At 38.6% G+C, this 25,406-nt stretch overlaps 1 protein-coding gene across 2 annotated transcripts in view; it reads right to left on the bottom strand.

Moving 5' to 3' along the window:
* The window catches only part of LOC124111125 (acetylcholinesterase-like), a 93,344-nt gene extending 75,180 nt beyond the window's left edge, over window positions 1-18,164 (bottom strand). The window contains exon 1 of one of the 2 annotated variants that reach the window (XM_046470727.2): window positions 17,544-18,164. In XM_046470727.2, coding sequence (XP_046326683.1) covers window positions 17,544-17,756 — 213 coding nt within the window. In that variant the 5' untranslated portion in view covers window positions 17,757-18,164. The remainder of the gene's footprint in view (window positions 1-17,543) is intronic. The other variant, XM_046470728.2, reaches the window with a different exon arrangement.
* Between the last annotated feature and the right edge of the window lie 7,242 nt (window positions 18,165-25,406).

Genomic DNA, 25,406 nt, shown 5'->3' with positions numbered 1-25,406 from the left:
TTCTGAAGGTTCTCCACTTGTCCTATCCTGGCTACTGTATCCAATGGTACACCCTTGGCCTAAATTCTCACACATCAAAGAGTCCAGCAACTCCGAGGTTCCTTACAAGATAGATTTCTATTTGTTTTATTCCGTAAAATCAATTTCGCTTGAATAACCAGGCGCAAGAAGCTAAATATTGTCGCAGGTCCTTTCTTTTATTGAAAAGGGAGACTAAGTAAATACATCTTGGGTGCAAATTAATCAGACAACATGTATTGTGATGATAGGCTCAAACAGCAGAAATCGGTTAGCTTTTGGCGGAAAGAAACATGGGAAAGTAGGTCGCATTGGCTTGTCCTTTCTCTTAGAATCCTTTCCTTCATTAAAATGTTTCATGTTTGTTCAGACACGAGTCAGAATAAATATCCTTAATGGTATTTTAGATTGTCACTGTATATACACTACTCAAAAGGAATTAAAGAACACACGATTCTTTCAGATTACTATAGTTAATCTGTCATACCATGACATTATAAAAATATAAATAAACAGTTTTATGACTGCAAAACATGTGAGGAAATTGACTGTAGCTGTTGAAACAACTTGTAAACCATTGTTTTCTTGAAACCTTTTAAACTGGCCAGGTTTTATTGTGTTGCTTGTTTTTCTCTCAGTAAATATTAACCTAATATCCTCTTCAAATTACAAATTAAAGTAAAGTTGTAAATCTCCGAAATCTGGGGCTTAGTTTTGTTTGTAAAAACTGCCAGATTTTATCGACTGTAGAGGAAAAACCTGTCTTCTTGGGGATTTATTGATGATATTTTGGACCGTGTTGGAAATCCAGCGTTATCTGTTTACAACAAGTGCCAAAGTTAGATCACGTTTTTTATACCACCATTTCCACTACCTGAGTACAGGAATGTGGCTCGGGAGCTTGTGACAAGAGGGATCATAACTGATACAGGACTCTTTACGGAGGATAGAGGGATTGGTTATAGGAGGGAAACATGGCATGTGGTGATTTGCAATTAGAAAGTCAGTTCCTTTTTTAACATACGGTCACTAACGTATAGTGTTATTCATTTCGGGACCAGGGCTCCGTTGCGCAAACCGATCTTTGGGCTACGACTATCGTAAGCCTATGTTAAAGTATGGTAGTTACGATAATCTTTGTGGAACGCTTTGTGGAACGTGGCCATTAGACTTGCACAAGTCTCTAAGACAATAATTAGTAGTTTAAATTTAAATTTCTAGATTATATAAATATAAACGTGGTGGCTTGGGAAGTAGTTTGATGTGTCACCGCGTTCAACAGCTTAACTCTTGAGAGTTTCTGGGGCTTCGGTCCTGCCCCACACTGAAGCACATGTAGCACATGTGGTGTCTCCTCAGTCAAGTGACTTTGTTCGAAATGTGCCTCTGTTCATCGAATAGTGAATGGGTACCTGGTTGGATGAGATGGTCATGTGGCTGTTTACCTTCTAGCGCCTCACATGTAGCTTGGGTTGTATACTCCCCAGGGAGTTGAGAATGATTTTTGAGTGCACACTGATCCATTGACCGCGGTAATAATGTCTAAGCTCCCAGAGCATTCTTATGCATCGAGATATAGCACCATATAAATTGACTAGTAGTAGTAGTAGTAGTAGTAGTAGTAGGTAGTAGTAAGAAGAAGAAGACGAAGAAGAAGTTGTCCCTATAGGAGACTCCTTGTACTGTCCGCTTATCTCGACTTGCATATTATGAGAATAGAATGACTACACATCCATTGGACTTATCTTTCAGTGCAGTCTTGGAGCAAGACCACAGGCCCTGTACCTTTAACAAAGTCATTTTAGCTTCATTTCTGCTCTGTGCAGACCACAATGTTCTCAATCGTAACAACAAAGCCAACGATGAATACGTTGGTGTTCTGACGTTGCACGACAGCTGCCAAAGTGAACAGCTTTCTTTGCATGTGTTTTTGATATATTTCAACTGTGAAAATTGATGTAGAATCAGGGAAACGGAGAAGGGCGTGTTCTGCGAAAGTACTGAGTAGTCAGTTTCCTATCCAGTGCCACCCCTCGATACGAATCTCGCGAGATAGCGAGCTACCAAGATATATCACCCACGGTTATTAATTGGAACAACGTGATAATGCGTAGTGTGATCATCTAAATGATCAGTGAATAAGGGATATTTTTGTGAGGTTAGACAGGCATAGTGTGGGTGTGAGGTTACTTTGGCTACATCTGCAGCCATAGTCCCGTGGGCTTTGTACGTTCACAGCTGATAGTTGAGATTGATAATGTTTAGATTTATAGCAAAACGTTTTACTGAACGACCCTTAATCACCTACGCCTGGTAGACAGGCATGCCAATTTCAGAGCAGTGATTGTTTCACAGATTTGTTGTGGCAGAACGTGTATAATGTTACTTGTCATTTCATAATGGTGGAAGGAATGGCTATCACTGTTACACATAATTAAAGTATAACCAAACACAAATGTTGATAAAACCATTTAGCTCTATATTTCACATGACAATAATTAAGAAATGAAATGTTAAAGATTTCACAGAATACATATACATATCAAATCTCTGGCACTCCACGATAAATTAACACTAAGTTTTTGACATGTTTATCACAAGAAATTTTTAATTAATAATTTATTTCAATTTCAGTATACAGTTTCAGTATTATATAACACATTTGTTTTATATAGTCTCACGTGAAGTAGTCACGTGGTTCGCTGATAGATTTTAGCATATCAGAACGTCGCTGCCGTTTTCACTGACGCTCTTTGCCCTGCCATGTAAGCTATTTATTGAAACTAACCTGTGCTACATTTCATCTAATCTATCTTCACTCCACGTTCCCCAGGTTGTCTAGACCGACAAAAAACTGACTCAGCTTGTTAAATAAACACATCATGCTCCCACCTGTCCGTATCTCCGTTGCTGCGTAGCCCTCATATGTGCTATTTACACACCTACGGTGCAACCAACACGACTTTGCTTCATGTGTGCTGGTTGACAGGTAGAATGAGCTTATCTGACTTCTCAACATAATGGAAATCGACATGCAATTGACACACGTTGGATGAAATCGACACAGGAGGAGGGATAGGACTTATCAACAAGTTAATATCTTCACGATTTGTGTTTCAGGGTGTGAAAGAGGCTTGTTTGGGTGCTCTTCTTTGAGAAGATGGTGATATGGTCCTTACTTTTCTAGAGTGGGTTTATACTAATCGTGTTCCACTTATCTATGGATGTTAACGTAGCCAGGAAGTTAATAAACATTTAGATTCAATTTTGAAAAAAATAATCCGGATATTTACATTGGATTGTTCTTTTACAAGAGTAAAGTCCTCACTATATAAATATTTATGTACAACAAAACGAATTGTACGTTAAAGAGGCCAAAAGGAGCAATATGACCACACGCAGTTGATAATGAAACCATTTAATCATGATTTAAAATTGAAAGTGTCTATATTAATCGTAAATCCTTGTGTAACAAGCAACTAAGGTCTACCCTTGGTATTTAGAATTTGGTCACGGGCTCAGGCATGACACCATGACATTATTTACGTCATGAATGGTCAATATGAAGTGCTTCAACAGACGCAGACACGTTTCCATCAAAATATGTCATGTTTCCACATGTTTTAGAGGATCTTATATGAATCTGATACCTATGGAAGCATGAAAACTCATTTTCTATTTTTACCATATACTTAATCAGGATACACATCCATCTTCTGACTTTGGTACAGAAGATTTGAAAAAAAGATGAAAGCACGATTCTTATATTCCCATGGTACTCGTCCACAGTCTTTGATTCGACTCCCGCTGGTGTGTAAAAGGAGCCACGGGTCATTCCATGGAAACCACTCATATTTTCCGGTATGTGCCACCTGAGTAGTATGTGTGTCGTTCGTACAGCTCAACCAACTTAACACGACGTTGTCTTCGACCAGGGCTGCTATGTCCTAAAGTGTAGTTCCAATTGTGGATGGGGCAATTGTGACTGTGAAAGATCTTCAGATTATTAAAGGTTACAAAAGGCCTGAGAGATGATTTGAGCCCGGAAATATGGCCACCCATGTAAGCAATTACACAATGAACCCTGTAGATATGCACCTGTCTTCTATACGGTGAAGCTTCCATGTGTGTAATTTGCTTATGTGGCATCACGCTAGCTCCGAAAATATCAATGTATATACTTACACACATGTTGCATTGTTTAGGATATCGTCAGCAATACACCACACATACGGAAAACATATTCTTCATTAATTGCAATGAAATCAAAATAGAATGAATTAGGTTGTATAAAAACTCTTGTAACAGTAATAGCTTAAAGTTCGCGATGTAAGTATGATTATTCCCAAACGAATCGCGAACATTGTAATTACGGTCTTGGTCAAAACAAGTAGAGAACAGGCCTGGGTGATAGTAGTAGTAGTAGTAGTAGTAGTAGTAGTAGTAGTAGTAGTAGTAGAAGCATTTGTTTTTCGTATGTTTCTTCGTGTTTAATACAGCAGTCAACTATATATACTATCTACATCACAGTTTCAGAAGAAGGAAGCACAAAGTAAAAAAGTAGTAGTAGTAGTAGTAGTAGTAGTAGTAGTAGTAGTAGTAGTAGTAGTAGTAGTAGTAGTAGTAGTAGTAGCAGCAGCAGCAGTAGATAATTTGGGCACACTAGCGGCCATAATATTTAGGTTACGAAAGGAAAACCTCTTTGTTAGTTGTTATTGACAGCACCCATCCTGTGATGAGAGCAGCAGCGAAAATCTAGAAAGACGAATTATATCCTATTGACAGCAAATTGCTACTCGAGCTCACACTCTGGGAGCAATTATTCTCCTACACGTTAAATGTGCATCCTGTTACCTCAGGCCATCGGCACGAGAGAGAGAGATAGATGACACCAAACTACGAATATCTACACACACACTAGACTGAAATAACAGTACACATAAATGGTGACCAACAGAGAAAACTTTGGAAGTTCGAAACCCGCGAAATGAAGAGGTATCTCGATTCACACAAGCCAGTAATTCATTATTTTATGAACGATGATCCACACATGAAAACAGGCGCCTTGGAGGCAAAAAATACATTCTTCGCAGTCAACAGCTTCTCCTTTGAGCGCACAGGATCATCATAAATGCTACATCAACAGGCCATTAACTAGGTATAAAACAAACACTGAAATACGCGTCAAATCAATTAATTTCCACCAGATCGAACTAATGACCCGCGCTGTGAACCCAGCTCCCAGTCCTAGTCATAGAAGCAATCACGTCTTTCGTAAAAGAAACGAGAACACTGTGAGTGGAATAAGTTCATCACTGTGGAAATCCTTCATATCGTGCCACGACGACCATTATATAATACACGAAGTCCCCCTGGGCCAAATTTGTACTGCGTTCGAGTTGAAAATAGCCATCACGTAGGTATTTCTTTAAACACGATGGCAGGATGACGGGGAGCCAATTAAGATACTCATGGGTATGTTGAAGAACCACGGAGCACTAAATGCCTCCCTGTCCGTGTAAGATTATCGGAATGTATATGCGTAATAATGATTCTTATTTACATGACACCAAACATACAACATTAGGCAGAAGCAAATATCATCATGAACAGGTTTGTAGTACGCTTTATTTGGATTACAACTTTCTTCATTGTCATACAAAACATTGAACTGCAACACATGATTTAACGAGCTCTTAGAGGCTTGATAGCAAACTTGCATGAACTAACTCCATTTACTACTGGGGCGGTCGGGTAGCCTAGTGGTATAAAGCGTTCGCTCGTCGCGCCGAAGGCCCGGGTTCGATTCACGACATGGGTACAATGTGTGAAGCACATTTCTGGTGTCCCCCGGTGATATTGCTGGGATATTGCTAAAAGCGGCGTAAAGCCATACTCACTCTCTCCAAGTTCCTACTGTCCCCCTCATGGTATTCCACCTAAATCTTACTGTAACGTCTTGGTTTCCTTCTGTTACTATAATCTCTCTGGCTTGGTAATTGATGTCGTGATGATGACGTATCCCAACTGCGTAGATCGATGCTCATGATGTCAAGCACTGGATTTGTATGATGGAGACTCGACACTTTACAGACCGCCGTCATATGGAATATTACTGAGTGCGTCGTTTAACAACAAACAAAAAAAGTTATCGTGATCATTTCTTCAAAGTTTCTAAATATGTTTTTTTATGAATGTAACCTGTATTATGTTTGAGAAAGGGTGACAAATGAGTGAATTTCAAATTTCCAATTTGATCATGTCAATAGAATATGTTTCAAGAAACAAAGAACATACATATTACCACGATTGTATCTCGATGAATCGTATCTTTTTCAAATTTAATATACCGTGACCGTAATACGATTAATGTTCATTAATGAGTCGAATGTAATGTGTATAAGTAGAAGTAACAACCTTTATCTTCCAGTAGGGACTTGGTATTATTTCCCATTCTGTTGGCTGGCTGTGGATTAACATATAGTCTATGAAATCGTTTATTGCGCAATACATGTTTCTCCTCTAAAATTAAAACAAATAATTTTCCAGATGTTGATTTCATAGAGCTGGCTAGAGCTGGCTAGACATACTTGTATACATATCTGGTGGTTTTCTTAAAAAATATATATTCCACAGTCGTGTTGCAGGACTATTTTGGCCGCTGTTGTATCAAATAGCTACAACCCATCCGTATTCACCCAATGTGGCAGGTAACAACTTTAAGTCTTCTTGATCCATACTTGTGTCTCCCCATTGTGAGGTGAGAATTTAAGTCGCCCGCCATGCACACACTTGACGTGTGTCGCTATAGTAGTGCTGACAGGGCGTATCACCTGCTTACTTTACAATAGAACACATGAAGTATTATAGATAGATCTTTCCACTAATCGCCTACGAGACGGACTATATGGCCTTGTTAGACAGTTTGTGAGGGCTAGGCGCTTTTCTTGTCCAGGTGATGTCATTTCTTACATACCCTGCAAGCGACAACAGACTATTAAAGGATTACCTGACAACCTTTGACCTTGTGATATAGATGACACATATTTACTTACAACCTGTTGTCTGGCAAAGATAGCTATTTGGTTACGTCGTTTGGTTGATACCCTATATCAGAACACATAGCTGAGCCAGAGAAAGGCGCAGTCACTTGTCAAATTATTCTGAAAACTTGGGACTTGCAAATACATGCAAACTAAGCATAATTTGGTCTGGATAAGACAATCCGGTGATTGATATTATGAGCCACGTACCAAGCCATTTTGGGTACGATGACACACAATCAGCAAAGCCTAATCACCCGATCCATTTAGTCGCCTCTTGCGATTAACATAGGTTGCTGGGAATCTGTTCTGACACGGAATCCCCACAAGACTTATGGCTTTTGTCGAGAAATATTCCAGCAGCTCTAGCCCTGGTGTCTACAGTTCACAACTTTTGAGGTACAAGCTCTTTCTACGAAGATATCAACGAACGCCATACGACTCTTGCTCATGAGTTGTTTGATCGGGGCTGCAGTACTTAAGGTCTTCAAAAAGTGTTATGGTAGACATGTGGATGCCATTTTCAAATTTGACGCATCAGTGACCAATGATGTCCGATGCAATTCCCTATTTTGTCTTGTACCATATCTTCCCGGATTTATTTTCATTTGAAGAATTGACATGCCTTTGCATGTGTTTGTGAGGGGATCCACAATTGGGGAAGGATACGTTGACCTTTTTGTGAACACCTGGTGTCATCACTATTTGATAGTGATTTGTGTTCTGGTAGGCATTACACAATGGACTCCTGTGAATATGGAAATGATTGTATTGCTTTTATTTTAATGTAACATTGTTATAACTGATTATTCGCTTTAATTAAGTTTACATTCAAGATATTGTTTAGAAGCAGATTGCAAAACGTTTAATCATGTGTGATTTGTTTTGTTCAAATAATTTTACTGTTTTCTGGCTATCACCAATCTGAGCGCGTGCAGCTGATCAGATCCAGGGAATGCAACACATTGATCTCAATAATTCTTTAACTATCAAACATTATTTGAACTATTTAAATCTCACTTACAGTACTCTGGCATATGATATACAAGAGTACAAGAGTATTGAGAAAATAATCTGTGTTTCTAAATTAATCCCAAACGTCTTTGCATTCTTACCCTTTAACTAACACCTGGTGTTGTCCTGATATTCAGTTATGCGTTCATATATTATTTAACACTATTTTGCCTTTTATTTAAAATTATTTTTTTATTTATTATCATTGACGGGTTTTTAATATTAGATACTGTCACATTAAATCACAGTTCATCTTTAGTAAAATACAAACTCTGGTTGAATTACCTAAGGCCATTGAACTTAAGCCAATATGTACTGCTGCTTCAACGTTAGGGCATTACAGGAAACACATATTGACTGACCCCTCAGTCTCATCAGTATCACATGACATCAAAGATAATGAAGAGTTTCTATGATGAAACAAAATCAATATGTCTTTTGAAAGAATCGCATCTGTGTAACATCTTAAATTGCAACCCATTTACCCACGATCTCTTTACCTTACTTCCTCACGACTCATGACCTCGCGACACTTGACACCTTCAATTCCAGACAGTGGGAACTAATTAAACACGTGATAAGACGTTGGCACGAGACACGGAGCATCTAAACAACCAGGACACCAATTGAACATGGAATATCATGATTAATTATTCGTTGTGTTTCTGCACAGTTTGATAACACTATGACATTAGTTTATTGTCCAAACTGTCCTGATTAACGAGGCTGTTCTCGACATTGAACAGGTACACATGCGCTTGTGTGAGATGTTCTGGTGGATCGAAGTGACTCCCCTTTCACCTGTGTGACACGCTATTAGTCTTAATTATAGAACCTGTTGATGCTTGGCCGACATGCGTTGTAGCTCCTGCCAGCCCTAATGTGGAGACGAGCGTTGATGGATGACTATTCGGAATGACCTATTGCAGATAAGGACAGACAATAGGGACATCTTCCTAATGTTCAGGAGAAAAGAAATATTAATGATGGTCGTGATTACATTTATCGATTCTTATTGTAAGGGACGTCCATATTAGGGAGTCCCATATCACGGACATCATAAAGTTCTCCATCGCTTTGAAATAGTCTTCAACTTTCTTTGAGATCTTCTATTGTATATGTGTGGTAATGGATTGGTTTCATATATATTTCCTAATATATTTTGACAAATTATATTTTACATTTATCACAAGTAACAAGGTACAAATACTAAAAGACATCTGTTGAAAGACATGTTAAAGATGCGCTATTGTCACAGTGGCATAAAAGATTAACGTCATAATATTAGTTAAATAATCACAATATTTAAATCTTAAATCACCCAAATAGGTTCATTGCTATCAGAGCAATATTTCAACAGAGGTTGTAAACATTACATTAGATTGTTATATTGGTTTGGTAGTGATTTAAAAATAACCTAGGCTTTTATTTGATGGTATATACTTTCTACAAATATCAAATAAGGCTTTAATGCCTACATAAACTGGAAATCATTTTGTCACTAAGGTTATTTAATGGAAGAGAGAGCAGGTGATGTATTTCAAACACGATAAAACAGAACAGTAAAACCGAAGAGCATTTAAGTGCAGCTGAGTCGTGACCTTCTCAGAACACATCTTGGAAAGGGATTCACATCTTTTCATTAGATAGGGCGTTGTACTGAAAATATTCCTCCACATAATTATCAGTCGAACAACAAACCTTAAAGTCATGGCTATTTTCCTCACTGAATGACATTAGAAGATGAAATGGATATCTTTACAGATCTATCGAAGCTACTGTCAAACATCATACAAATTTATATCATCTCAAAGAGCAGATACTTCACGCCTGATGGGCAATCGTAGAAAAACACACAACATCATTTGGTATTGTGTAATCGCATAGCCCTTCGTGTCACCGCTTTTATGATATATATAACACTGTTAAAGGATGTTTAAATATAAAACGTACATCGGGGTTTATCTGAGCACACACGTGCCGTTATGTCACAAGCGAGCAATATTTTATGGAAGGAAGGTGTTTAAAGAAAACATTGTTAGCAAGTTAAATATTTGTCAGGAGTGATTGAATTTCTATGTTGTGTGGTATAACGATGGATGCCCTTGATAACGTCGCTGTGTATGTTCCCAACAAATAAAAGTACGTTTCAGCTTCTAAGAGATTTTGAACCAAAGAATAACAACGTGGTGACCCATTTTCTTTATTTTTATAACGTTTATATTACATCAGGGAAGTAGACTGCACGAATATAAAGCTGTCAGCAGCATCAAGGTTATGTAATTATCACCTTTAAAATTCAGTAAAAGCGTGAGGAGACAAACCAATGTCGACAGGTTGAGACTCGAGCCTTGCTTTTAGTAAGATAGGCATTTAGTCAGTCAAACCAGGTGTTCTACGGATGCTAAATAGCTATGAAAGTATTATCTTCAACGACCGTTTTGAACATCGAATCACATTTTGGACATTTTCGACATACTCATACTTCTTGAGTTGTATGTCTTCTGATTCCTAAGGTGTTATTGGTATATGTTCAACAGTGAAACTGTGTTTGTTCAGGGACCTTTTCGTGTACGTATTTATCTTTATTCCGACGTGGAACAACGGCATTGTGCAACAAACACATGCTTACGCTACTATACAATTGATAATAGAATGTTTTCTTAGCTTAAAAGCATCCTTTGTTTGGCAGAATGTAAACATCATTACTCATTTCATCGATAGATAAAAAACCCACCTTGTATCTTCTGACAGGTTCGATAAAAAATGTATGCTCATTATTTACAATCATTTTCTAACACCAAATATCCCTTATAACCAAACATAAATGCAGAAAGAAAAGGTTCAAGCTTAACATCTCTATACGCTACAAACTGCTCATATTTACTAAAAATAGCACCTCTTAAGGTAATTTTCAAAGGTAGCCTTTTAAAATGTTTTTATCGAACACTAAATATTAAGCTAGTCAAACGAAAAAACCTCACATATTCTCCTTGTGACGTGGGAGCAATTTCCTAAATATACTAATCTGCGTACTTGTCTATATGTTGTTAATTACGTAATAGGCTCTATTTCATAACGCTTAGTTTTGCATCAAAGCCCTCAACGGCAACGCTATATGGAGTGTAAATTACATGATTACAGAAATCAGCAACCAGATGGCTCGAAACCATCCGCAAATTACGCCAGTTAATCAGATGCTTTTTGCGTAAACTGCTCCTCGCTTGCTCCAACCCAGACTCCGTCCTGAAGGAAAGCGTGGGATGGGACGTGGGAGGATATTTCATTTAATATCAAAGCTAGCACTGCGCATCTGCCGGGAATGCTGCAGTCTTGTAGTCCCCCTCGGGCTTGTGCCAAGCAGGTGGCTCTCAGAAGGAAATACGTACAATTTTGACAAGTGATTGACAGAAATCTACAGCTCTTTTTTGGATGCAGATTTGTCTGCAATTTGATCCACAATGATGAGGAAGTAACACCAAATAACGGATAGATACAGTCAAGTGATACCTGGCCTGGATTGCCATGCCCCTGAGGGTATTCTTAGACAATAGTGGGGGCGATTTAGGTGAATGTGTCATCCATTTTTGTGTTTAGCTGCATGGTACGTAGTTCTTTTATTGTTTAATGGCCGTGGACGTAAAAGTTAAAGGTGAAGAATGACAAGAGAAGGTGCCGGTTGTGACAGTTTGGAAGACATCTCGGAATAATGTTCTTTAAATGAAGGTGATTACATTTTGTGTGATCCATCGCCTTAATAAGTGGCTCGTCGTTTTAAAGGTTACGGAGGAAAAACGTAAATGTGAAAGCTGTCCAATTGACTGTTTTGTTTGTGCTTTACCATTCCAGTAATTACGCCTTAAAGGTTATGTTTTTTAAGACATACATCATGGATGCCTCAATATTTGACATTCGTGGAGACATGTAGTTTGGTGTTATTTAAGACGCCCCCGCAAGCAGGAAATATGGATCATATCAAATTCGTGGCATTTAATTTCTATAATAAGAAAATGGCAAAATGGCAAAAACGTTGCCTTTTTTATTGACGCTTTAGAGCTTTGATATTTTCGTCTTCGTGTTATATGTCAGGTGGATATTTTACAGAAGCAGTGAGGATGAAAAAATATATTTGTTCTGATTTCTAGTTACAACCTTGAAACAAGCAGCAAGCTATGATTCGTGCATTCAATCAGGAAACGCCATTGCAATTTCTCTTTCTTCGAAGAAGAACCATTTCAGCGTGAAGTATGTTAAACGTTCCCCACAGCGATCCTTATAAAGTACTATGTTTATCATCACTCCAATACTGTGTATCCAAGTGCTAACACTGCCTTTGTAAAGTATGCCTTATGTATTCATTACATGTTCATGTGATATGTAGTACTATGCGTGTAGTTATGTATCTATGTGTATGTCTGTATATGTGTATATGAAATAGATACATCAGTATATATATATATTATTTATTGAGGTAGACACCTGACTTTCAAGTAGGTAGGTAGTATGGTAAAAGGATGGATAAGTTGATAGATACAATGAATTAAGGTAAACAATCTGAGTGGATAAGAAGATATCCATATAAATAATAAGGTGGACGTGCAGATATGCACATTGGTAAAACTGTATGACCAAACTAGGCGTACAGCCATTAGGAAAGCATTCAGAAAGGTAGGTAGGTGTACAGGTAAGTCAACAGGAAAGCAGCCAGAAAGGTAGAAAGAAATTGTAGGCAAGGACGTCTCGATCTGTAATTAATTCTTCGTACGCTTCAAAAATCGTTATTGCAATAATTTAGACATTATGCACTTGACCATATGTTCACAGATTAGCCATCGTAAATCACAACAGATATGCACCGACGTGTCAGGATGTCACTGTGGCGTGTTGAGGACAATCAGTTTCAGAAAGACAAAGTATTAAAGGATCACTCGTATAAAGAACAGCTTGTCAATATACGTGACAAAAGCTTCTACATTTTCTTTTTGATCTCTGCAAGGTTTTTTGACCAAAATAGAACAGTTTCTCTATTCATTTCAAAACTGAATTATTATCCTAAGAATAATTCGATTAATTCGTGAAAGGATCGAATCCAGGGCAGATTCTCACATTCACCGACGGCTTTAACTAAAAGGACATTTCCTAGTAAATACACTCCAATTCTATCTGAGCTAATCAGGCACATAAATATGATAAAACGCACGTCGCTTTGACTGAAGGCTATATCCTTCACGACACCCCGGCCTATGGTCAATAAAGGCGTATTCATTTTTGAACAGTTGCCTAGAAATATGGGCCATCTTTACTATCCACTTCGATTTTTTGTCGCAAGTATCTATGAATTACTTCTAGCACGCAACTGCCTAGGCTCTGTCTCGCTCCAGGGATATTGTAACATTTAGCACCATGTTTATCAAACGTGACGACTCAGAACTCACATGATCTGGTTCCCCATGTCAAATGTCATACGTCAAATATCAAATATGGAGCTCTACGTGTAACCGGATTTGATATTATTTCTGAGGAATTATCTGATGATTGCCAAAGGCGCCAAATAATTTGACTGTCTGGCTACTATACTAGATTATTGAAATAAGAAGTAGTCAATAAATCTTATTTGGAATTATGCAACTTACTAAAATAACTACAAAGCTATTATACCACTGTATTCTAAAAATGCACTTTTTCTCTCTGAAACTTTTCAGATATAGTTGATTGATTTTTTTTGGTGTGGACGTTAATCTTATAACTGACTTATTGCTTGTTGAATCCTGTTTGACATGTTTAGAAAGAAAATATCAACGCAACTAGCAACAGCACGTTTTCAAACATTCTGGTCAAGAAGAATGTCTTTCATGTATACCATTAACTTGATATCTGACAATGTTTACTGGTTTTCGACCCATCAGTAAACAAGTACTGAATGCATTTTCAAAATTCTACTCGACATATGAAACTTCAAAAGATTATTATTTATTTTTTGGTTCAGAAACGAAATACTTGTTGTTTTTTAAGAGTTATAGCACTGGCATCAGAGATTGGTTGCAATTATATGGGTTTTATTCATTTGTAACTTATTATAAACTTCAGTTTAAGATATTGTGTATAAACGTTTTGCCTTCTTTCAAATGTTTGTATCATTTAACAAACAATGAACCAGAAGACAGAAGGCTGTAAATGTATACAATGCACTCTTTTAACTTCATCTGCAGTAAACATGTTAAGAAATGTCCAAAAACGATAACAAACCTATTGGATTCTAATAGTCACTCACATATTTAATGTATGTGTTTTGACTTTACTTAACTTTACTTGAATTGGCATTTGACTATTCAAACATTTCAAATGTAGAGTGTCAGTTATATTCGCATTCTATTTAGATAAAGTAGAAGCACTGGTAAAAGTCGTGCTCCGTGATTAAACTTAATGGGTTTATCACAGCTGTTTACGATAAGCCTGCGAAATAGGTAACTGAATCTATGTTACACGTTGGCAAAGTATCCCATCTTTACTCTGAACAAATGCTGAATATCTATTATGACACTAGCCATAACCAGCTGACAGCTGTGATAAGCATCAGTCTCATTATATAACTACTTTGCTATTTAACATTCATATTTGAGGCGAGTAGCAAGACAATGACGATTATATTGTTTGTGTGTGTGTGTGTTTGTGTGTGTGTGCGCGTGCGTGCGTGCGTGCGTGCGTGCGTGCGTGCGTGCGTGCGTGCGTGTGTGTGTGTGTGTGTGTGTGTGTGTGTGTGTGTGTGTGTGTGTGTGTGTGTGTGTGTGTGTAGATGTAGTTAGCTCTGTTCTTATATATTGAATATACCAGTATGGATGGATGGTTGGATGGATGGATCATGTATGGACGGACGGACGGACGGAAAGACAGAGAGACAGACAGATAGATAGACTCAATTGTATGAGCGGGTGATAATCAAACTGAACTCAGTCCCCGATGATATAAATGTATGAGCGGGTGATAATCAAACTGAACTCTATCCCCGATGATATAAATGTATGAGCGGGTGATAATCAAACTGAACTCAATCCCCGATGATATAAATGTATGAGCGAGTGAAAATCAAACTGAACTCAATGTCAGATGTTATGAACGTGTGAACAAGTGAAAATCAAAATGAACTCAATCCCCGATAATATAAACTTGTGAGCAGGCGAAAACAACTCAGCTGAAGCCCCGATATTGATGCTGTGACTGGGGATGATTGCCTTATCACTGCAACTGAAGCAGCTATAAACCACTTAATAATCTGATGACGGTGTTCATAAATTATTCGCAATCACATATTGACCTGAATATATATAAAGGACCATTACCGTTATATCACAAGGCACCGGCCTCGTGTTCACTTGTCATGATCTGAATTTGAAGGAAATGAATATAGTGCCGACAGTGCACATGATCAGATTCATCACGCTAAACCTTATGTTATGAGTGTATCATATGAAATAGCTAATCCATAAAGTTAATCTTAACTTATACTAAACGTAACGTAAATAGAACCACTAAACTGTATTCCAATTATTATCAAGTCACGACAGAACTACATTACTGTCTCACCAACTATATTCTAGCCACGCTATATGGGATATTACTGTTATACAACCATAATCTAGCCATAACATATGTTATTTTACTGTTTTACCAACCTTAATCCAGCCACACCATATATGACATTACTGTTATACAGCCATAAATTAGCCTCAACATATATGGCACTACTGTTATACAACCATATTCTAGCCACACAATAGATGACATTACTGTTATACAACCATATTCTAGACACAAAATAGATGATATTACTGTTATACAACCATATTCTAGCCACAAAATAGATGACACTACTGTTATACAACATTATTCTAGCCACAACATACACGACATTGTTGTTATACAATCCATATTCTAGCCACACAATAGATGACATTACTGTTATACAACCTTATTCTAGCCACACAATAGATGACATTACTGTTATACAACCATATTCTAGCCACACAGTAGATGACATTACTGTTATACAACCATATTCTAGCCACACAATAGATGACATTACTGTTATATATCCATATTCTAGCCACAACATACACGACATTGTTTTTATACCATCCATATTCTAGCCACACAATAGATGACATTACTGTTATACATCCATATTCTAGTCACAAAATAGATGACATTACTGTTATACAACCATATTCTAGCCACAACATACACGACATTGTTGTTATACCAACCATAATCTGGTCACAACATATATAACATTACTGTTATACCAACCATAATCTGGTCACAACATATATAACATTACTGTTATACAACCATAATCTAGCCACAACACACATGGCATTACTTTTAACATACGTGGTACAACTGTTAACATACGTGGTACAATTGGTATATCATACTTGCCAAACCTAACAAAAGACAGAAATAATAGTGTTGCAAAACTAAACACAACTTCTATATTTCGTCTAGAACTTACACAACAACAAGTCACATTCAGTATTAGTGTTATGCAACTTGTTACCAGACTCTACTAAAAAGGATCAGTAAGTGCCCAGCCCATTCAATTACCAACCTATGGCTGGTGTCTTGATATTCAGTAGACATGATATTATGACTACCAGTTTCATAATATTATACGTGGTAATGGTCAAAGACTAATTGTCGCTGATTGTGACACAATTTCTATGTAATATTATCACTATGTTGTGTCTGTTCGAGGCTGTTAATGTAAAATACCATACACTGTTATCATGGTGATAACAACATGCGAGTGATTATAGCATAGATAGACGGCCACCATTGTGAGACAAAGCTATTCACATAATATTATTAAGGTACTGTCCTGGTATGCCTTAAACGATTAAATTAAACCCACGAAAATGACATCGAAACCACATACGAACGTTCAAAGACACTAAAATACATATACCTCCTGGTAAAAAATATATAAACTATTACCGTTAAAGGTATTTTGACAGATGAAATTAAAACTGGTACATAGGTATTCATGATACACTACTCGTGTGTGAAATAGGACGCGGTTATAGATTGTAATAAGAACAGCATTTCAGGGGATTTCACATCTTCATCACCATTGTAGCAGAGATGCCGTTCTTTTGTGAAGAAGAAATAACTATATATAAGCTTAACGTTGCAATAAAGTATTATGTAAAACGTAAGTGTATAATAACGTATGTAACGTATAATAAACTAAAGTTAAACAATCCGAGTATCGATTTTCTCAACTCCCTACAAGTTCATTTAAACTAAAGTCATTATGAAGCATGCCACTATGCGGGCCGTGCAATACAAATGAATTCCTGTGGTGAGATTCTATACTTTCGTTTCCTTGTTGATATATCATAGTGAGCATACTCGGCATATCGAGAAGGCATGTTAATAGTACATGTATAACAGAGTCAAATGAACACTTACCTCAAATCTAAGGTTTCCAACCGGCGGAGATGCAAAAGGAACACCGAGATATTTTTCAACTTTGTGGTTTGAATGTACATGATCAACAAAACCACGGACTGTTCCATATTTTGTCTCCCTGACAACAAACTGTCTACCTTGACGACCACATTTCACACACGCTAAAATAGTAGCGTAAACCAAAAAGTTTAAAATCCTTGAAAAATCGGACATTCTCGTGGCCTTACGCTTGAGTGCAACTTCACAAAAAGCCAACTTGAAAAGTTTGATGCCCCAGCTCACGAAACAGGAGCTCTGAGCAAAACCCGTGTAATTGATGTGATTAGAGCCAATCTTGACTCATCCGGAGAGTTCTCGGTAACCCTGGAATCGAAAACAAATCCTTTATATACAAGCAGCATAAAGATTAGAGTCGATTCGCTTCATGTCTTCTCTCACTCCCCTCTATCTCTCTATCTGCCTGACCAGGGGTGCTGGGCTCGCTGTGACCCTAGAGCAGAGATTCGCTCTAATTTAGCGAGTGATATCACCTCAAGACGAAGGGTAGCGCACCGACAAGCATATGGGCCGAGGGGTCCGAGGTTGGCAGTATCGCTCTCAGTAACAGATGCCGAGAGTAATGTACTAGACAATGCATCAATCGGGGCGGGACTTGTATTTAATGGGTGGAGCTCCCTGTGACAGAAAAGTGTAAGTTTTGCTGCCGATCAAGTAACTAAAACTTTGCCTAACTGTCCCCTTCGCGTGCTATTGTAATATGTTATTAACGAGACACTGGCGTAGTGTTAACTGGCTTTACGCGAGCCAGAGTTGTAAAGCAAGCCTCGGCACATAGTATGATAGTAAGACGAATATCGACATGGGGCGTTCTGTCCTCGAGGTATATGATTTCTCATGCTGTATAGATTTGTCTCTTCCTCGTCAAGTCTTACAGGCTTACTACAGGAAGCCAAAGATTTTGCCACTCTCACCAGTTATAATAATTTGGATTGAATCGATAGAGACTATGCATTCACAGGACAGAAGGTCGACAACACAACATAGAAGCAATGGATTATTGCACTACAGCCGGCCCCAGTTAATTGGTGTTATGTAAAGGTCATTTTCTTGTATTGACTTCATTCTCATGACGTTCGATCCGCGGAATTATCTGTATTATAGCTGGTAAAGTTATAAAGTGTGGTACCAACTCAATACATTGATGTTTATATAGTTTCTCACAACAACGCATATGGCGTCCTTTGAGTGGCTGGGTATCGAGAAAATGTTGCCTTTAATGGATACCCTTTTGTACCTCCTCATAAACTATCAATTCATTTTTTTTTATTGTAAACCATCAAACAGCACGAGTATGAGACACAATGTGTGAAACTGTGTTGAATTGTGTGTATATGAATGTAGTGGTTGTTTTTGTAAAAGTGCAACATAATAAATACATACGTGCATATATGACCAGGGCATGGTGGGTATGGTGTGTTTATGTGTGACTATAAGAGTAAATATGTGTTATATATGTGTTATTATGTTTCGATAATACACACAAACTGTCATATACAATCAGGTTATGGTTGACGAAATCCGAAAATATGGATGGAGGAATTGATATATTGATGGATGGACGGATGGATTGATGGAACAAGGTCAGATGAGCTTATCGATGTAAAAAATATATATTGATGGATAACGGACGGATGGATTGATGGAACAAGGTCAGATGGGCTTATCGATGTAAAAAATATATAATAATGGATAACGGACGGGTGGATTGATGAAAGGATGTAACGTGGTCTTATCGATGTATTGATTGATACCAGCACATTGATGGATGGCTGAACGAATGGATTGATAGAAGGATGTAAGGTGGGCCTGATAGGTGTATGGATTTATACACTAATGGATGCGTATGGTTCTATACGTGAACGGATGGTTTAATATATAGTAAGATACTAGATGGCTAGACGAACAGAGAAAGACGGACCATATGTAGATAATAGCACGGATTGTAGAGAGATGGTTGTGTACATAATTATTAAAACTTATACATGGATGGGTAAAGGTTTGATATCTGCTTTGATATCATGGATAAATAGAGATAGAAGGATATATATAGATAGCAGCACAGATGGTAGACAGATATAATTAAAATACTATTCAAAGCGGCGTTAACCGAAACTCACTCACTCAACTATTTATTGTGTCTAACACTCATGCTCTGTCCCCGCTAGAGCTCCTACTCGCGATCATTGCTGTTGCACTTGATGTAATTTAACTCCTACAATGTAACTGTTACAAGGTTTTGTCACCGCTAATATGCAACTCATGCTGATGTTGCTACTACCGCATATGCTGCTACAAACGTAGTAACGTGGAGGTATTATCTGATGAAGGTAAAGTTGTAAAAATGTCAGTGTTAGTGTTGTCCTAGTAATAAAAAATCGTTCAACAGATATCTCAATAATCCTCATCTTCACCAAATTACATTACTATGGATGGGTTTGTGTGTGGAGGGGGGGGGGGGGGGGGATAGATTTCCTTAATGAAGTTGTTAAGAAATATGCCCAAAATGGATAGCTTGTTGGCAGTGGGGAACAAAAGAATAGTTTGTTTTGTAGAACAAACCCAAATGTCAAATCGATTGTTTACTGTGCTGAGTAAAAAAACCAGTTCGTTGGATACAGCTATGAAAAAAACATGCAAATCAATGGATGTTCCCTTGTGACAATGATTTATTACCCGGAACAGGAACTTCTTTGTAACCGCGAAAGTGCTTGCATATTAAACACATATAATTTGACATACACATCATTAAAAGAATGGAATTTTGGTTACAAAGCAAGTGGTTATAACAATCATTTTAAAGACTAATGCCTGTTGAAATAAAAGATGTAAGAGCTTGGTTTGTTTTAAAGAAATTTCAAGAGATATCGTTAGCCAGACGCTAGGGCTGTAACGTGGTAGTAATGTTGCTGTAGGCAGCAGTGTTGATTGTAATTGGCAGCAATTTGATTGAGGCGCTCGTACAATATCAAGTTCTGGTAATGACCTTGACAGTGAACAGAATAGAATTACCTCCCTACCTCACTTCCGGGCTGACTACATGATTTGAGTAGCTTCGAGGAAGCAAATTCTAAAAGGCTGGCTGTACCGATGTAAGAGCGAGACGGCGGCGATTCGACGACGCCCTCCATAAGTTGCGTCTTATCTACCTGCCCTGTGCGGACGGGATACCTATCGGAAAAACTTTAAAGCCTGCTTCCAACACTGGTTCCTGGATTCCAGAACGGATCACGTGCCTCATACAAGACATTCAACTGTGACATATACCGGACATTTGTGAGTGTGTATGGTGCGTGTTATTTATTACTGCAATGTGTGAAGCCCATTTCTGGTGTCCCCCGCCGTGATATTGCTGGAATATTGCTAAAAGCGGCGTAAAACCATATTCACTCTCTCTCACTATTACTGCCGCCACATATTTGTATTGCCTCTTGTCATTGTAAACCTAACCCTGTGTGTTTCAATATAATTTCTTGGTTAACCTTTGCGTTTCAATTTGGGAATGAACACGTAATGAGTGTTCCTGGCCAGTGGAACTTGAGCAAAACACGTTAAGGGCATACTATCTCCACTGTGCAATGTCTCTCATCGCGATTGATATCTTGTCTACAACGCTCATAATACCAATCACATTAGTGCATCATAAATTACTTTAGTATGATATACGATTGGTTAACGGCCCTGGGTAATCCGGGATAGAACTGTTCTTCAGCAACCAATGTTTGTCGTAAGAGGCGACTGACGGGATCGGGTGGTCAGGCTCGATGACTTTGTTTATGTATGTAATCATATCCCAGTTGCGTAGATCGATGCGCGTGATGTCAGTCAGTGGATTGTCTGGTCCAGACTCGATTATTTACAGACAGACGTCATATAGCTGGAACATAGCCGATTGCGGCGTTGAACAACGAGCATTAGATGATCTATCAACGCCACAATCAGTGAAACCACATATGAGCAAAGTTGGACGACTACTAGCAACCATGTTGTACACGTATTCCATTGTTTCCATAACATTTTAAGTCTTTTATTGCGAGAGACTATGCTAAGTATACATGTTACAATTGCGATAGAATTAACATTTAAATGACACCATTATATATCTGTCTGTGTCAGTTAGGGCAGTAATTACACCCAAATGTATATTTGTATTACTAAGGAAATTATGATGTATTCTCTCAGATGTTCCCTTGTGTGTTTATGTCTGTACAAGTTTTTGTATATCACACATTAAGATACGACCGATGAGATACACGGTGATGAGTGAGTGTGAGTGAGTGGGTTACTGAACAGTAAGTTATATGATATAATGACGTGTCAGCTTAATGTGTGAAGAAAGCAGCTCTTGGTGATGCAGCTCTTAGAGATTTATTACATTTGTGAAACCCACGAGCACGGTCCTGATACTGGCAAGTACTATTGAGACATCTCGTACTGACACCAACTGCTGTCGACGTCCACAGAAACAAGTAATTATAGTACACACGTGTCATGGATGTCAACGACGACATCACACACTTCAGGTGCATTTGGGAAATACCATCACGAATTAAGATTTGGTACTATTGCTAATTGAATTTGTTTGGTAATTGCTGGAGTACATATTTGTGAGTGAGTGAGTTAGGTTTCAGGCTGCTTTGAACAGTATTTCCCGAGACAAGGAAGTTAACTGACTTTTAAAGACCAATTTCCAACCTTGTCGAACTAGGTTGAAATTCCGTAGCTCGATCGTAGCTCCTTCAGTAGCTATTACAAGTTATGCCCCTTCCATGTCCCTCCTATTGACCAATCAGTTTCCACCTATAATTACCTGCATTTGCTTCAAACAAAATGGCGGCGCCCAGTCAAGGCGGTGTAATCGATACTAAAGATCTATATTGTTATAAAACGGGTCTTACCTCGGGGAGTGCATCACATTTCTTGAGTACCTTGATTTGAAAAGATACAAATATCTGTAGACGCGCAGTTGACGGTACAAATGCCTTTCAAATCTTGCAATCAACCTAAATCTGCACGGCAGTTTTCGAACCGATTTCGTTACGCGATTTTGATTGGACTATGCATAGGCTCGTTAGTCCAGCCAAAACAATTATCCGATATTCCAGCCTAGTTCGGCAAGGTCGGAAACTGAACTTTTATAGTCAGATAACTCCCTTGCCTCGGGAAGATGCAGAACATGAGAGCAAAGGGACAACGGTGCTGAGAGAGTCGCTGCGCCTAAGGCCACTGGGCCATCCATCCCTCATTTGCTATTATGTTTATGTTGGTATATTACAGCGATTGTGAGAGATGAAGCAGCGGCAGTCGATGTAGAAGAAATGATGTTTTGGGAGGCTCGAGTTTCCGATTGGTAGTCAAGCGCCGGATTCGCATTAATTCGCTCCCGGATCCGCTTGTTGTGGGTCCGCATTTTAGTTCACACTCACTATGATTCATGGTCGGTATGCACCATACCAATGCCCACTAAGTCCAGCGTCACATTAAGCACGAACGCCAAATAACCGAATAGACGATAAGCGACGCTGAGCCTATCATCATGATAAAACTGAAACACCGCCAAACGCGACGCTAGGTCTACAACCGTCATATAACTGAAACACCGCCAAACGCGACGCTAGGTCTGCAACTGTTATATAATTGAAACACCGCCAAACGCAACGCTAGGTCTACAACCGTGATAACTTAAATTCTGCATAATGCGACGCTAGGTCAATAGCCGTGATATAACTAAAACACCGTGAAATTTTCCGTGATATAACGGAAATACTTCTAAAAGTGACGCTAGGCCCATAACCGTGATATAACGGATACACCGCTAAAAGTGTCGCTAGGTCAATAACCGTGATATAACTAAAACACCACCAAACGCGACGCTAGGTCTACAACAGTGATATAACTAAAACACCGCTAAAAATGACGCAAGGTCTACAACCGTGATATAACTAAAACACCGCTAAAAGAGACGCTAGGTCAGTAACCGTGATATAACTAAAACACGCTACACGCATCGCTAGGTCTACAACCGTGATATAACTAAAACACCGCCGAAGCGACGCTATGTCTAAAACCGTGATATAACGGAAAAACAGTTAAAAGTGACGCTATGCCCATAACCGTGATATAACAAAAACACCGCTGGAAGTGACGCTAGGTCTTCAACCGTGATATAACTAAAACACCGCTGGAAGTGACGCTAGGTCTTCAACCGTGATATAACTAAAACACCGCTGGAAGTGACGCTAGGTCTACAACCGTGATATAACTAAAACACCGCTGGAAGTGACGCTAGGTCTTCAACCGTGATATAACTAAAACACCGCTGGAAGTGACGCTAGGTCTTCAACCGTGATATAACTAAAACACCGCTGGAAGTGACGCTAGGTCTTCAACCGTGATATAACTAAAACACCGCTGGAAGTGACGCTAGGTCTACAACCGTGATATAACTAAAACACCAGTAAGAGTGACGTTAGGCCCATAACCGTGATATCACTAAAAAACGCTAAAGATGACGCTAGGTTTATAACCGTGATATAACTAAAACACCGCATAAAATGACGCTAGGTCTATAACCGTGATATAACTAAAACACCGCTAAAAGTGACACTAGGTCTACAACCGTGATATAACTAAAACACCGCTGGAAGTGACGCTAGGTCAACAACCGTGATATAACTAAAACACCAGTAAGAGTGACGTTAGGCCCATAACCGTGATATCACTAAAAAACGCTAAAGATGACGCTAGGTTTATAACCGTGATATAACTAAAACACCGCATAAAATGACGCTAGGTCTATAACCGTGATATAACTAAAACACCGCTAAAAGTGACACTAGGTCTACAACCGTGATATAACTAAAACACCGCAAAAAGAGACGCTAGGTCTACAACCGTGATATAACTAAAACACCACTTAAAGAGACGCTAGGTCTACAACCGTGATATAACTAAAACACCGCTAAAAGTGACGCTAGGCCCATAGCCACGATATAACTGATACACTGCTAAAAGTGACGCTTGGTTTGATATAACCGAAACGACACCGAAATCAAAAACACCGCGTAAGACTTACTCAATCACACCACCACCTTTGTGGCTATTGATGTACACGTGGTACAAAATAACCGTAGCTAGTTTGGTGCTGATAAAGATGACAATGATGAGAATCATCATCATACCTATCATTATAATGGCCGGAGAAATAATAGTTGAACAACTTATAGTTAATAAGAATAAGTAGAAGGAATACACTTTAGCTTTCCTCTCATTCTGATAGTTGCTCTTGTAAATATTACTTCCGGTAATTCCAAATTCCATGCACCGCGTGTGTGGCGCCTACGCTGATCTACGCCAGTGCTTTACTCCGACCCAGGATATGGGCAACAGTCGAGGGTTCGCAATTAGTCCAATAACTCACGGAAGAAATACTGGACGCCTATTCCTATTGATCTGTGTAATTACCGTAAGACCACACTTATTGGCCATCATGCAATACCACCGTCTTGCAGCTCGTTATTTATAGGCGTGCTCCATTAGACATGTTATGGCCTTCATCCATAAGGGCCTGGACTTCTTGTATCTAACACCGGCTGATTTCACGGAGCAAGATATGGATTATGGTATGGCCATTGGGTGAAGGAGTGAGTTTGTTGGGTTCAGGTCGGCACTGAAAGAATATCTTTTATACCGTGACATGTTGGCTTGGTAGGGAAGGAAACCCCGGAAATAACGGAAACATTTTTTAAACCCACGAGTATGTTGTGACAAACCTGGAAACATAATCAGAGCAAAGCTAGTGGTCGA

This window comes from Haliotis rufescens, unplaced genomic scaffold (assembly GCF_023055435.1).
Source record: "Haliotis rufescens isolate VD_foot unplaced genomic scaffold, xgHalRufe1.0.p SCAF_2, whole genome shotgun sequence".
Classification (NCBI taxonomy): Eukaryota; Metazoa; Mollusca; class Gastropoda; order Lepetellida; family Haliotidae; genus Haliotis; species Haliotis rufescens.
Note: the sequence above shows the minus strand (reverse complement) of the source record. Positions and strands in the feature narration are given on the sequence as shown.